General features: G+C 43.2%; 1 protein-coding gene and 1 long non-coding RNA gene across 2 annotated transcripts; both read left to right on the top strand.

Moving 5' to 3' along the window:
* Positions 1-427: 427 nt before the first annotated feature.
* On the top strand, positions 428-6,361 carry LOC117701574 (uncharacterized). The gene is made up of 3 exons (XR_004605769.2): positions 428-488; positions 4,450-4,492; positions 6,111-6,361. It is a non-coding gene; the product is annotated as an uncharacterized LOC117701574 (long non-coding RNA).
* A 6,817-nt stretch (positions 6,362-13,178) lies between these two features.
* On the top strand, positions 13,179-15,086 carry LOC117701571 (nucleoside diphosphate kinase 6-like). The gene is made up of 5 exons (XM_034493177.1): positions 13,179-13,192; positions 13,994-14,063; positions 14,435-14,547; positions 14,621-14,626; positions 14,924-15,086. Exons 1-5 carry the CDS (start codon positions 13,179-13,181, stop codon positions 15,084-15,086), a joined length of 366 nt encoding a protein of 121 aa, XP_034349068.1.
* The last annotated feature ends 255 nt before the right edge of the window (positions 15,087-15,341 follow it).

Consider the following 15,341-nt stretch of genomic DNA (forward strand, 5'->3'; position numbering starts at 1 on the left):
TGTGAGCCATCTGGTACAGGAGCTGGGAACCCAACTCCACTCCTCTGAAAGAGCAACAGGTGCTGAGCCATCTCTCCAGCTCCAGAAATGCCTGTTTGGGAAGACGTTTCCCAGCTTTTACTTTCTGTACTATCACAATGACACTCTGTGATTTGTAGAACAGAGACTTTCTTTCTAATAAGGAAGAGGAGGGAGGCTAGGAAAGCACAGAGCATTTACTATAGTTATATAGGGAACAATGGTGAGGACCAGGATAGATGTGGAGGATCTGAAGCCTGTCTTCTGAACTCCTGGTCTAGTGTTCGTTACTCTTTCCACCATTCCTGCTACCACTAACAATGGTCAAGGGGCCTGGAGGGAGATGAAGGAAGCAGTGTTCTGTGTCTCACTTCAGGCCTTGTGAATCAAGAATACACAGATGAGCTGCATACTCCCCTACTTCAAGGTCAGTGAGCCTATATGTGGCAGTCACCAAGAAACCTACCAGGGTGAGTGCCAGTTCTGCTCCAGAATTCTGTGAGTCTTCATTTTATTATCCCTGGCCTCAACCACTCCCATTCTTCCCTTCACACACCCCCTCCATTACTTGCTTTTCCATTTCTTCCTCTCTCCTCTTACTCCCCAAAGTTGAATGGGATCCTGGTCCAATAATGCAGAAACAGAAAGCCACAGAGGTCAGAGTGCAGTGCCTGGCATGGACAATGACCAAATGGAGGGAACTCAGTAGCAAGTGGGCACAGGATTCAGGTCATGTGACCATAGCCCAGTGGGTTCACCTGGCTACAGAACAGCCTAATGAAGCAGAGATGGGCTGGTGAGATGGCTCGGCAGGTAAAGGCACTTGATACCAGCCTGATGACTTGGTGTTTGATCCTAGGGACTCACATGGTAGAAGGACAACCCTAAATTCTAGAAATTGTCCTCACCTCCACACATACACCATGCCACACACGTACACAAACACATGCTCATGCACACACATAAAATATGTAATTAAAACATGTCTTAACGAGGAGGAGGGGGATGGCAGAAAAGGAGGTGTAGCTAGGAGGAGAGGATGAGGAGCAGAAGTGAGCTGGGTGATAAGTTTGCCCAACTAATGGTTTATTGGTCTTTAAATGCAGATTATTCCCCCACATAGCTTACTTTTTTTTTTTTTTTTTTTTAACACTCATCCTGTCAGTGGTTTAGTTTGGGGCCTGTGACATTTAGCTTTTGAAAACAACTACAAAATGCCCAAGTCTTTGATCCAAGGCACAGAAGTCTGCACATCACACATGGCTAGGTCAAACATCCCTCCCTCCTTGTCATCATCCTTTTTAAGAAAAAGAATAATCCTCTTGATCCATATGAGAGATGTTTGGCCACGAAAGAATGAACTTTGTTTTGTGTACTTGGTTGTACAAATACTAAAACTTACACTAGAGCCCATAAAAGTTGTGAGGTGATTTGTGTTGTTTTTTTGAGACAAGATTTCTCAATGTGACCAGCCTTGGCTGTCTTGAACTCACTTTGTAGACTAGGCTGGCCTTGAACTCATAGAGATCCACCTGCGTCTGCCTCCTGAGTGCTCGGTTTAAAGGAGTATACTACCATGTTCAGCTGTGAGGTGAAATTTTTCTATCAGCCTCAATGACTGGCATAGATAACTGCAACAAATACCCATAGCACAATAGACAAAGAGGCGCTGTTATATACAAGCTCACTTTTACTATATTTAAAAAATTAGAGATTGGGGAAATGATTCAGGGGGACCATGTTTGTGACACCAGTATAAAGAACAGAGTTCAAATCCCCTATTCCACCTGAGGAAGGCAGCCATGACTGCTTGCGTGTAACCCCAGTTCTGAAGAGCAGAGGCAGGAGGACCACTGTGGCTTGTCAGGGTTAGCTCTGGGATCAGTGAAAGACCCTATTTCAAGAAAATAAAGTAAATGAAGATAGAGCAGGTTATCCACACGTACACAGTGAAGCAGGTACCTACACACAGATGAGTAGACAGCACACTCATACATCACACACACACACACACACACACACACACACACATATACATATACATATACATACATATACATATACATATATAAACATAAAGCTGTTTTCTTGAGCTATAGAGATAGCTCAGTGATAGAATTCTTTCTTGTTATATGTGAGGCCCTGTGTTCAATATCTCCAACAACTCAAAAATAATTATGGTATACATGTGTGGTCCTGGCACTCAGGAGACAGACACAGGCAGATGGCTGTGAACTGGAGGCCAGTCTGGTATACACAGCAAGGTCTAGGCCTGCCAAAGCTGCACAGTACATCCATCTAAAACAAGCCAACAAAACCAAAATAATTATAATAAAATATATTTACCTGGTGGTGGTGGTGCACACTTTTAATCCCAACATTTGGGAGGCAGAGGTAGGCAGAGCTCTGAATTTCAGGCCAGCCTGGTCTACATACTGAATTCTAGGACAACCGGGGCTACAAAAAAAAAAAAAAAAAAAAAAAAAAAAAAAAAAAAAAAAAAAAAAAAAAAAAAGAAGAAAAAAAAAAAAGAAAAAAAAACCACCCTTTCTAGAAAAATAAAAATAAATTAATTAAGGAAATTAAATATTCTCTTAGAAGTTGCCCTTGGGTCACAAACAAACTTTACAGTGCAGCAGTAATTTTACTGGGGATGGGGGGAGTCTGCCCAACTCTGTCATTCCCTTTTAGCTCCCAGTAAAAGACATGATTTATTAACAAGCTGCTGGCTCGATGTCAGGCAGGTTCTGAGCTATTCTAACCCAACTATTAACAACCAGATAAATGCACGATTATTGGCTGTCTTAGGGTTTTCCTGCTGTGAATAGACACCATGAGCAAGGCAACTCTTCTGAGGACAACATTTAATTGGGGCTGGCTTACAAGTTCAGAGGTTCAGTCCATTGTCATCAAGTCAGGAACATGGCAGCATCCAGGCAGGCATGGTGCAGGGAGAGCTGAGAGTTCTACATCTTCATCTAAAGGCTGGCTTCCAGGCAGCTTGGTTGAGGGTATTAAAGCCCATGCCCACAGTGACACACCTGCTCCAACAAAGTCACACATCCAAATAGTGCCACTTCCTGGGCCAAGCACATACAAACCATCACACTTGCCAACTGAGTCTTGCTCTGTTCCATGTGTGTCCTCAGAGCAAGCTTCTTTTGGTCATATGCTCATGGTCCATCCTCATGGTCTATCCTTCTCCCTGTCTGAGATGCCCTCACTTGACCTGAAGTTCCCCCTTCCTCTCTTCCCTGCCCAATCACAGGTTCTAGCTTTTTATTATTGAATCAGGGATTATTGGGGAACATTCTTACACACACTGGTCAATAAAATGCCCATGTCCAGACTGCAACTTGACCTTGGGGTACAGAAGTCAGCATCTGAATACACAGCACACAAGACCAACCCCTACATTAAAGCAATCTAATCTGGATTCACAACAATTACAAATGAAACTATTAGATATTCCATCCTTTTTTTGAGCTGTCACTGCCATACCATCTATGCCTTTATCCATTGTATACCAGTTAACAAAGGCATAAATATTATTACTGTCTTTTAAATCTGGAGAAAACATATACAAATACAATATATATTTCATTGTGTTTTCTAGCTTCATAAGAGCTGCCCAGTACTGGCTGTTTCTTCACATGGATTCCAGTTTGTCTTTTTAGTTGAAACAGGGTCTCATTGAACATATATATGCCGTGGTGGCACATACCTTTAATCCCAGCACTTGGGAGGCAGGAGCAGGACAGCCAGGGCTAACAGAGAAACCCTGTCTTGAAAAAAAAACAACAACAGCAAAAGAACTGTTTTATTTTTTTATGTGTGTGTGTATGTGTAGACACATAGCACATGTAAATAGCATAGCATTATTAGTAAATACAGGAGCCTATGGAAGCCAGAAGAGGTCACTGGATCCCCTGGAGCTAGAATCACAGGCTATTGTAAGCTGTCCAAACTCACCCTCTTCTAACCTCCATGGGTACACAGACATACATGCAGGCAAACCACACATACACATAAAATAAATGCATCAGATGTGTGTGTGTGTGTGTGTGTGTGTGTGTGTGTGTGTGTGTGTGTGTATTCAGAGTTATTAACAAAATATTTCTTTCTTAAGTTTGTTTGTCCTGGTCCCACCAAGAAAGAACTGGTGTGTCATGGTTTATGGCATACCACAAACAAAAATAATCATTTCAAGCCAGCTAGTAGTAGTGCATACCTTTGGTCCCAGCACTCAGGAGGCAGAGGCAGGCTATCTCTGAGTTCCAGGACAGCCTGGTCTACAGACTGACTTTCAGGACAGCCAGACTGTTATACACAGTAACATTGCCTCAATAAATAAATAGATAAATATACATACATACATACATACATACATATAAAAAACAAACAATGATTTCATAATATAATTTTTTCCAGATATGAAGACAGAACTGTAATTAAAGTGCATGATGGACCATGTGTAAGTAAAGTCTCTTTTCCTTTTTCATTTTTAAGAGTAAACAGGAAATAAAAATTTATAACTCAACAGGGTAACAATCCATTCTCCTAATTTTGAGTTAAACATTAAGATTATGTTAGTTTTCTCTAAAACTGTATTAGAAAATATTATATTCCTATGATTACTCCAGCTGATGCCAGATCTCCGGTACATAAAGAACACCGCGGGTAAGTTAGTAGACAGCTGGCAGAACCTGAAGGAAATGTTCCCACCCCAACGTCCCAAATCTCAGGCAGAAAACAAGGATATGTATCTCTTCTTTCTTCCTTTAAGCATCCCAAGCCCCTTGGGGTGTTTTGTTTGTTTGTTTGTTTGTTTTTTGAGATAGTCTCATTAAGTAGCCCTGGCTGTCCTGGAACTCTCTATGTAGACCAGGTTTACCTTGAACTCACAGAGAACCACCGACCTCTGCCTCCAGAGTGCTGGGACTAAAGCCATGCACTTGTACCTTAATATTCAGAAAAACTCACAGAAAAATAGGCAAAGACTAGTTTTACAGAAGAAATAGTCACATCTGACATGCTAGCACCTGAGAGCTACAGCAGAAGGATTGTAATTTTGAGGCTAGCCTTGCCTCCACTGTAAAACCTTGTTTCTAAAACAAAATTAGGGACAGGATGTGCTCTTGGGTTTGATCATGAGCTAATTAACATGCAAAGCCTGGTCAAATGCTCTTGAATAACTGGACAAATTCAAACTGAAACAATAATGGCATTCCAATTTACCAGCTATACTGGGAAAGGCTGGGACATTATCAGTGCTGGTGGAGACAAGAGGGCAGTAGTCTCACAATGGCTGGGAGCAGGGAGGACTTAAAGTCATTGTGGAGAACAACCAGGTTTTAGACAGTGTAACAAATTGAGTACATATGTATCTTATGGACCAGTATTTCCAAACCTTGAAAGGTACAAAGAAATGTTCTCAGCTTTGCAAAGTGACATACATGCCTATGGCAGTGTTTCATGGTGTGAAGCAAGAGACTGAATAAATGGGTTGTCATTCCTCCCCACAGCCTTGCACAAGTTCTCTATCTGTATCATATAACAGGAGGAGGGCTGGTCCTTGTCACTTATCCCCAACCCTGTTTCCTGCCTACTATCACCCCCTTTACTGTTATCTCCTCTCCCACATCCCTCACAGAATCTTTAAAGTCATAGCTCTTAGCTACATCTCATATTCAAAGAAGCAGAGGTCTGGAAAGACTTACCTACATACGCTGAGCTGAAAATCAATAGGGCTAAACTTTGAATATGGACATCAGTTTCCCATTCTGTTCCTCATGCAGCCCCTGTTCTATCCCAGGGTACCACACGCCTCTAATATAATGCTTCTACTCCCCATCTGTTCTGCTGGAGTGGAGTCCTCAGAATCACATAGGCAGCCACGTCCTTTGCTTTTCCTCTCTGCCTATATCTACTCTGCTTTCTTTTTATCCTGCAATGAGATCAGAATGTCTCTAGTCAGCCCCAGTTCAGTGTTCAGCACCCTCCTGCTGGATTGTGGGCATGTGTGGTTACCAATGCATTGGCTTTTCTCTTAATCTGACTTCAGTTCCTCTAAGCAAACATTTCTCTTACAGGAACACTCCTCAGATGAGTTTGAACACTAATAAAAGTTACTGAGTTCTCAGAGAGCCGTGTGGAGTATGACTGACTCTTCAAAGATTCCCAATTTGGGAGCCAGGGTCTGGAGTTCAGTGGTAGGGTACACTATTGTGTACGAAGCCGTAGGGAGTGTTGAAAGAGAGCAGCTCCTTGAGAAGAACAACTTGGTAGTAGAAGATACTTGCTTCAAATTCATTCATTCATTTCTTCAATAAATGATTCTCAGCATAAACTTGGCTGGTAAACATTTTCTCAGTTAATAAGAACCTTTTCCTTTTGGGGAGTGGGTAGGGTTTGTTTGTTTGTTTGTTTGTTTGTTTGCGACAGGGCTTCTGTGTGGCCTGGCCATTCTAGAACTCACTGTGTAGACCAGGTTGGACTTGAACTGAGAAATCCAACTGCCCCTGACTCCTGAGTGCTGGGATTAAAGGTGTGCACCACCACCGCCTGGCAAGAACCTTTTCAATATATCAGATACTCATGCTCTCATCCTCTATATTTTCATGTAAATTGTGACCAAATATCCAATGAAATGTACAATGTGGGAATAATATCTCAGTAGCAGCAATGTCTACAAGCTGTGGGCTTTGGTCATAACTGAGTTTGATATGTGTCCTGTGAGCAGTATAGCTCTCAGCATGTCTCATAACAACTACACTAGAAAGGGTACTGTGTACTATGTATCTGTGTACCATAAGCATTTGTGATACTGCAGAAGCCAGAAGGTGTCAAGTTCTCAGGAGTGGAGTTACGAATGGTGTGAGCCACCATATGGATGCTAGGAATCAAACCTTTGTAAGAATAGGAGGTGCTCATAACTGCTAAGCCACCTCTCTAGCTCCAAAGATTTGTTTTTAAAGATGTATTTATTTGAGTACACTGTAGCTGTCTTCAGACACACCAGAAGAGGGCATCAGATCCCATTACAGATAGTTATGAGCCACCATGTGGTTGCTGGGAATTGAACTCAGGACCTCTGCAAGAGCAGTCAGTGCTCTAAACCGCTGAGCCATCTCTCCAGCTGATGATTTTTTTAAATCATGTATATGTGTCTAAGTGTGAGTACGTGCAGGTGCCTACAAAAACCCAAGGTGTGGGTCTCCTCAGAGCTTGAGAACCTGACATGAGGCTGGGAATCACTTGGATCCTCGGCAGGAGTAGTACGTGTTCCTAACCACTGAGCCAGGTCTCCAGCTTGGAACTCGGAGTTTTGCTGAAAGAAAATTTAAGTATAATATTGGAGTGATTCCTGGTGATAATGGTGTTTCTAAATACTTCCCAGTTAAGGGATCTAAGACTCAAAACAATCTTAAGCTGGACTGGATGAAGCAGGTCAGGGAAACTGTGTCCCCATGAAATATGCTTCCCTAAACAAGACCTGCATAATGACATCACGTGACATGCTGATAGAGATGGAAGATATTTTTTTAAGCTCCCCACCACAGCAAGATTAAGAGCTAATCAATGTCAGCAGAGAGAATCAGTTTTCTCTAGGGGAAGTTCTCTGATAGCTCATTCCATCCCAAGTGTTCATCCCTACACATTTACATATGAGCAGTCAGTAGGTTTTATATAAACTGTGGGCAATGGGAACTGAGCCCCGGTCCTCTGTAAGAGTGGGAAATGCTCTTAACCACTGAGCCATCTCTCCAGCTACTGATTTTTTTATTACATTGATTATTGTGTGTGTGCACATGAGCATCACACATTCATGTGCAGGTCAGAGACAACCTGTGGCTGAGGGATGAATCTCATCCCATGTGGATCCTGCAGATTATACTCAGGTTATCAAGCTTGGTGGCAAATGTTTTGATCTACTGAACCGTCTTGCCAACCCACTATTCATTTTTTTTAAAGATTTATTTACTTTTTATTTATATGAGTACACTGCAGCTGTCTTCAGAGACACACTTGAAGAGGGCATCAGATCCCATTACAGATGGTTGTGAGCCACCATGTGGTTGCTGGAAAGTGAACTCAGAACCTCTGTCAGAGATGTCAGTGCTCTTAACCGCTCTCTCCAGAGCCATCTCTCCAGCCCCCACTATTCACCTCTTAATAAGTGATTTTCCCCAACTGAGTTTAGATTTGCAAGATGGAGACTAACTACCATAGAACTCCAAGTCCCAGGGAAACTGAACTGAAATCTTCTCAGGCCCTTTACCGTTTCATAATTATCATCAAATCTGTTGGAGTCTTAGCAACATTAAGAACTGAAAACCAGGACAAACTTTTGCCTAAGAACCACTAGAATCTAGACATTGAGTTGTTTTCTAACTACGTGGATGTAAGGTGATGCCCCAGTAGTCTTGAGTGTTTTGGTAATGATGCACATGTTTATTCTTGCTGTTGTTTCAAGTGAGGTTCATTACAAATACACCAGTATTTGTAATGGCTACTGTACTGGTTCTCAACTTGACTATATCTGGAATGTATTACAATCCAGAACTGGACTGCTCACCTGTGATCCAGATCTTGAGGCTGGGAGACACAAGTTTCTGACCTAGATCTTGACATGGAGATCTTGAGGCATAGTGGCTATGAATCCCAGGAGACTAAGGCAAGGAGACCTCTGAGTTCAAGGTCAGCCTGGGACAAAACAAATCACAGATCCCGGCTTGGTGGTACACACCGCTAATCTGGGCCACACTTTCTTCTGGAGACCTACATAAGGACATTGGAAGAAAGAAGATTTGCTCTTTTTCTCCTTGCATTTACTTGCCAGTATATCTGTTACACTCTATTAGCCTTGTGGGACTGAGCAACTACTAGATCCTTGGACTTCCCATTCACAGCTGACCATTGTTGGGGAGTTGACTACGGATTGTAAGTCATCATAACAAATTCCCTTATATATACAGAGACTATCCATAAGTTCTGTGACTCTAGAGAACCCTAATATAGTGTTGAAGTAACAGAATTAGAAGGCAGGCATATTTGGTTGCCACATTAAGCTACTGTTTTGCAGTAGCTCCTTAGATTATCATAGACCTATTTGACCTCTACCTACCAGCCACTCCTTTTTTGTTGTTTTTTTGTTGTTGTTGTTTAGTTTGTTTTTTTTGCAATGGGGGGGGTTGTTAGATAGGGTCTCAATGTGCAACTCTGGCTGTCCTGGAATTCACTGTAGACCAAGCTGGCCTCAAACTCAGAGATCCACCACCTGCCTCTGCCTCTAGAGTGCTGGGATTAACAGTGTGTGACACTACTGCTGTTTCTTAACACCAGTTCCTAATAAAGCCCTGCATCCTCCTTACCTAATCTGTCCTTTGATTATGCTGGCTTATTGTTGAGAATGGTTGAAACAAATGTAAATTATGCAACTAGTCTTCCACTGTGTGTGTTGTATGTGCGTGCAGATACCACGAAGGCAGAAGAAAGACTAAGCTCATGGGAGGTCTCTTATACTCCAGAGGTATGATATAAAGTAAAATTGGGCTTGGCCTGCCTGGGAAGTAAGATTAAAACAAGGTGCCTGACTAGAAGCTATTCTCATCCGGTGAAAGCAGAAATGGACTCGTGCTTTTACCAACAAGACAGACAGACAGACAAAAAAAAAAAAATGAACTTTCAGATTGGAGAGATGGTTTGGTGTTTAAGAGCACTCACTGATCTTGCAGAGGAGTTGGGTTCAATACCAGAACCCACACGGTGGCTTAAAAAACAATCTGCAACTTCAGTTCCAGCTGACAGCCCCTTCTGGCCTCTACTGGCACCAGGCACACACATGGTGCACACAGACATACACAAACAGGCAAAACATCATAAATAGATGGATTTTCACACTAAAGAGATGGCTCAGTGGTTAAGGGCACGGCACTGACTGCTCCTCCTGAGAACCTGGGTTATATTCCCAACACCCAGGTCTAGGCTCACAGCCATCTTTAGTTCCAGAGGATCCAGCACCCGCTCCTGGCTCCATAGGCACAAGGATTGCACGTGAGACACATACGTGCAAGCAGAATACGCTTACACGTACATTTTTTTACAAAACCTTAAGTCTTTAAAAAAAAAATAAAGAAATAGACTTTCCTGAGGAAGATACCTTGTGTAAACAAGCTCTAGGCGCTGCAACTGAACCCTCTAACACAACAAGAGTGCGGAACTAGACTGTGGACCCGGAGGGCTGCCCGGATGTGTGCCTGAAGGACCCCAAAGGGCCCGCGGACTATCTAACTCAGTGCCTGGTGGACAGGAAGATTGGCGGGAGTACCACGTGAACCCAGAACCAGGGCCCCCATTGGAGCTGGAGTAGCTGAGTCTGGGGTGGACTTTGGCCCGTAGTAGAGAAACCCAGGTTGTATACTGTTGTGTCCTAGAATGTGGGGGCAATAGGAGGGTTGGGCGCCAAAACTGGGGGCGGGGGAGTAGGAGGCATGGCTGCAGAAGTGAGGCAGAGGTGGAGTTGAGGAGCCAGCAACCACGTGACCATCATGGGCACTAAAAATGTGGCTTTCTCAGTTGGCCGGGCAGCTTGTAAAATGTGTAAATGTCTGATAGGGTGACCTTTAAGTCAAGCCAGTTTCTTTACTTGACAGCATTTTCTTGTAAACCAATAACTAAAACAGCCCTACCTAACTGGACCACACCCTCTCTACAGGTCGCCTGTCCTCCCAGAGACCCCTTAGCACCCTGGCCTTGGAATGGCTGGATCAGGTTCCTGCACTGATTCACCCAGATAAATACTGTGGAAAGCCAGGTACATACTAGGCACCCTGCATAGGGACTAAGGTGAAGATGGGAAGCTAAACGGACATGAGCTTTCATGAAGCTTTCCTTTAATGAGGAATATGGAATCAAAAGGAATCATTAAGAAAGCCTGACTGTGCCGGGCAGTGGTGGCGCACGCCTTTAATCCCAGCATTTGGGAGGCAGAGGCAGGCAGATTTCTGAGTTAGAGGCCAGCCTGGTCTACAGAGTGAGTTCCAGGACAGCCAGGGCTACACAGTGAAACCCTGTCTCAGAACCAAGAAAAAGAGGAGGAGGAGGAGGAGGAGGAGGGAAGGAGGAGGAGTGGGAGGAGGAGGGAGAGAGGAGAAGAAGGAAGAAGGAGAGGAAGAAGGAAGAAGGAGAAGGAAGAAGGAGAAGGAAGAAGGAGAAAGAAAGAAGAAGAGAAGAGAAGAGAAAGGAAGAAGAAGAAGAAGAAGAAGAAGAAGAAGAAGAAGAAGAAGAAGAAGAAGAAGAAGAAGAAGAAAGAAGAAGAAGAAGAAGAGAAGAAGAAGAAGAAGAAGAAGAAGAAGAAGAAGAAGAAGAAGAAGAAAGAAGAAGAAGAAGAAGAAGAAGAAGAAGAAGAAGAAGAAGAAGAAGAAGAAGAAGAAGAAGAAGAAGAAGAAGAAGAAGAAGAAGAAGAAGAAGAAGAAGAAGAAGAAGAAGAAGAAGAAGAAGAAGAAAGAAGAAGAAGGAAGAAGAAGAAGAAGAAGAAGAAGAAGAAGAGAAGAAGAAGAAGAAGAAGAAGGAAGAAGAAGAAGATGAAGAAGAAGAAGAAGAAGAAGAAGAAGAAGAAGAAGAAGAAGAAGAAGAAGAAGAAGAAGAAGAAGAAGAAGAAAGAAGAAGAAGAAGAAGAAGAAGAAGAAGAAGAAGAAGAGAAGAAGAAGAAGAAGAAGAAGAAGAAGAAGAAGAAGAAGAAGAATAAGAAGAAGAAGAAGAAGAAGAAGAAGAAGAAGAAGAAGAAGAAGAAGAAGAAGAAGAAGAGAAGAAGAAGAAGAAGAAGAAGAAGAAGAAGAAGAAGAAGAAGAAGAAGAAGAAGAAGAAGAAGAAGAAGAAGAAAGAAGAAGAAGAAGAAGAAGAAGAAGAAGAAGAAGAAGAAGAAGAAGAAGAAGAAGAAGAAAGAAAGAAGAAGAAGAAGAAGAAGAAGAAGAAGAAGAAGAAGAAGAAGAAGAAGAAGAAGAAGAAGAAGAAGAAGAAGAAGAAGAAGAAGAAGAAGAAGAAGAAGAAGAAGAAGAAGAAGAAGAAGAAGAAGAAGAAGAAGAGAAGAAGAGAAGAAGAAGAAGAAGAAGAAGAAGAAGAAGAAGAAGAAGAAGAAGAAGAAGAAGAAGAAGAAGAAGAAAGAAGAAGAAGAAGAAGAAGAAGAAGAAGAGAAGAAGAAGAGAAGAAGAAGAAGAAGAAGAAGAAGAAGAAGAAGAAGAAGAGAAGAAGAAGAAGAGAAGAAGAAGAAGAAGAAGAAGAAGAAGAAGAAGAAGAAGAAGAAGAAGAAGAAGAAGAAGAAGAAGAAGAAGAAGAGAAGAAGAAGAAGAAGAAGAAGAAGAAGAAGAAGAAGAAGAAGAAGAAAGAAGAAGAAGAAGAAGAAGAAGAAGAAGAAGAAGAAGAAAGAAGAAGAAGAAGAAGAAGAAGAAGAAGAAGAAGAAGAAGAAGAAGAAGAAGAAGAAGAAGAAGAAGGAAGCTGACTGCAGAAGTGAGCTGAGCTCAAATCGTCAAGTAAGGGATAAGCAGGGGAGTGGAACACATAAGGTTACGAACACCTACTTACACACAGATCGTCCAGCCAAGAAAGGCCTAGAACTGAAAAGCCTATGAGCAAAAGAGGAGAAGGTGCTCAACATGACCCCCCAGAGAAGTTTCCCAGTACAGAAGTACCAATGAGCTCAAAAATCGAGACCTCCTATAGAAAGGTTAAGGAGGGGAATATAAGCTTAGCTTTTATTCCAGTAGTTGTAATGTACTGAGAACAGAGTTAGAGTGACAAGAGTAAAAGCCTAGAACCAATGAGGAGGGTGCCAAAAGTCCGCAAGAGTCATGGTAGTTAATAAGGAGAAGACTTCTGTGGACTTTTTGTCCTTACAAATTTGTATGGTGAGAGCTTAGAACTTGTAAAGTGTGGAGCGAGGAACTTGAGGTCCTCAAGGACATCACCTTGGGCAGTTGGCCACAGTGCCATTTGATCATGTAGAATATTATTAGGTCAATTGGGGTATGCTGTTCCTGTACTGTTTAGGTTGGCGTGGCTACATAGTTAGGATAGAACATCCAGTAGTACCCTGTAAATACGATGTGAGCAGAAGAACTTAGCATAGTTTCTTTGTTGGTCTTACCCTGGTACTACTGCCATGACTCCTAAGCTGTATTCAGGCAAAAATAATGAGACTATTGTGCCCAGTTGTGGCCCTGTACACCTTCTCTCTATTTGTTAACAAATACATAGACAAATACATAACAAATACAAATGATAAATACATCAAATGACATAAAGTGTTAGATAAGAGATGCTGTGTGGCCATGAGGCATTTTTATTATCCTTCCAATTCTACAGTGGATAGCAGCAGCTAGAGAGTAGGGCCTTACAAACCGAGGCAGTCAAGCTCAGCAGCGATGGCAGGCGCCTTTAATCCTAATGATCAGGGGAGGCAGAGGCAGGCGGATTTCTGAGTTCAAGGCCAGCCTGGTATACAGAGTGAGTTCCAGGACAGCTAGGGTTATGGGGAAAAACCTTGTCTCAAAAAAAACAGGAGACGTCATTGTAGTCTTATGGCTAGGCTATTGAGAGTAGACATCATAAACCTTATTTAAAACACAAAACGTATAGAAGATAGAAAAAGTATTGACAAAGTCAGGTGGCAGTGTCTCAACTTATTCTCTTCAACGGAGAGCTCCCTGGTGCCCTATACTTGTGTGAACGAATGTATATCTCACAGGATAACCTGAGTGTCCCTCTAACATCTCATGAGTACAAATAGCCATGTGAATGAGTGTCCTACAGCCCCAAAATATGACACGAGTGTAGCTCGTGAGTGTTGGTGGAAGCCCTGCTGAGCTTGCAAGGCTACATGGTTCCAGGGTTAGAAGAGTACTGAGAGCTCAATGCTGTTTGTCCTTAATCCAGCTCTCCATTCCAGGGCTGAGATGATCCCGCCATCTTTTGAAGTCCTCAGGCTCTCCAACTCACACTAGCCCTGATCAAGCCTGATGCAGTTGCCCACCCACTGATCCTGGAGGTAAGAATGGACCTGAAGCTCCATTGCACTGTTTCAGGTGACACAGGACCACCTGTGGCAACAAAACACTTGAGTCATGTGTTAGATGCTGAGGTTGAAAACCTAGAGGGATCAGCTTGTCTGCCATCATATAAAGGCCTGAGTCTGACCCTGGATCCGAGATAGTGAAAGGGGAGGACCACCTCTTGGTAAGTTGTCATCTGACCTGTGTGTGCATGTGCCTGTGCATGAGCGAACACACACACACACACCACACCACACACACACACACACACACACACACATAGATGCAGCAACCACAAGAAGAGTTAAGAACAAAAGTCAAACTGAGTTTCTAGACTAAGTGATCATATCCCTTTTTTTATTCCCAGTGGCCGATCCGAGCCTACATCTTGCCCACAAAGATGCACATCCAACTTTGGAGGACACTGATGGGACCCACCAGAGTATTTCGAGCACGCCAATATAGCCCCAGATTCAATTGGTGGGAGTTTGGGCCTCACTGACACCCGAAATACCACCCATGGCTCATGTGAGTCTAAACCTCTCATCCACAGCCACAGGTGAGGAAGCCACGTGGTAGACTGACAATCCGTGCTCTCTCCAGTGAGCTGTGTCTCATATTTCTGGCCCTTTGTAGCTGTGTCAGCCTGGTGCCTGTGAGCTTTCTTTATATATCGCGGACTGAGTGGTTCATATTTCTGAGCACCTGACGTGACTGAGTCTTGCTTATCTTTACCCACATTCCTGTGATGGCCCTTCTCATATTTATTTTATTCTCTGAGCCGTGGGTCCCAATCTTGCAGTCCTCCTGCCTCAACCTCCTAAGTAGTTCTTTTCTGCCTCTCCTCTTCTCATAGACTCTGTGGTTTCCACAGCAGAGAGATTGCAGCCTTCTTCCCTGACTTCAGTGAACAGCACTGGCATGAGAGGAAACCCCAGCTATTGGCTGTGGTCCTGTGCACTACGACCAGAGGAAGGCATCCCTGTGGCGCTGAAACAGGAGGGCCCAAACCAGCCTGAGTAAGTCCTATAGTCCCTGAGAGTTGGGCTTGAAAGGCACTGTCCATGTGTGACCTCCCTCCTGCTGGAAGGTCTAGCCACCCACAGCTCAGCTGCTGCAGTCACCTCTATCTACGCTCTTCTGTTGAGTGTTCCTGGTGTTCAGGAAGGATGGTGGACCACCTCTTTTTAGCAAAGGACTGTCCTCCTTCCTCCAGAAGAGCAGCCTGTTGACTAGTCAGGAAAATGCAGGTGCCTGTGTAACCAGCATCTGAC

Source organism: Arvicanthis niloticus, unplaced genomic scaffold (genome assembly GCF_011762505.2).
Source record: "Arvicanthis niloticus isolate mArvNil1 unplaced genomic scaffold, mArvNil1.pat.X pat_scaffold_1368_arrow_ctg1, whole genome shotgun sequence".
Lineage (NCBI taxonomy): Eukaryota > Metazoa > Chordata > Mammalia > Rodentia > Muridae > Arvicanthis > Arvicanthis niloticus.

What these genes read in the sequence shown, in the direction of transcription:
- LOC117701571 (XM_034493177.1), top strand. An exon ending in CCCACCCACTGATCCTGGAG is followed by an intron (nt 14,064 to 14,434) that starts GTAAGAATGGAC and finishes TTTTATTCCCAG; the next exon opens with TGGCCGATCCGAGCCTACAT.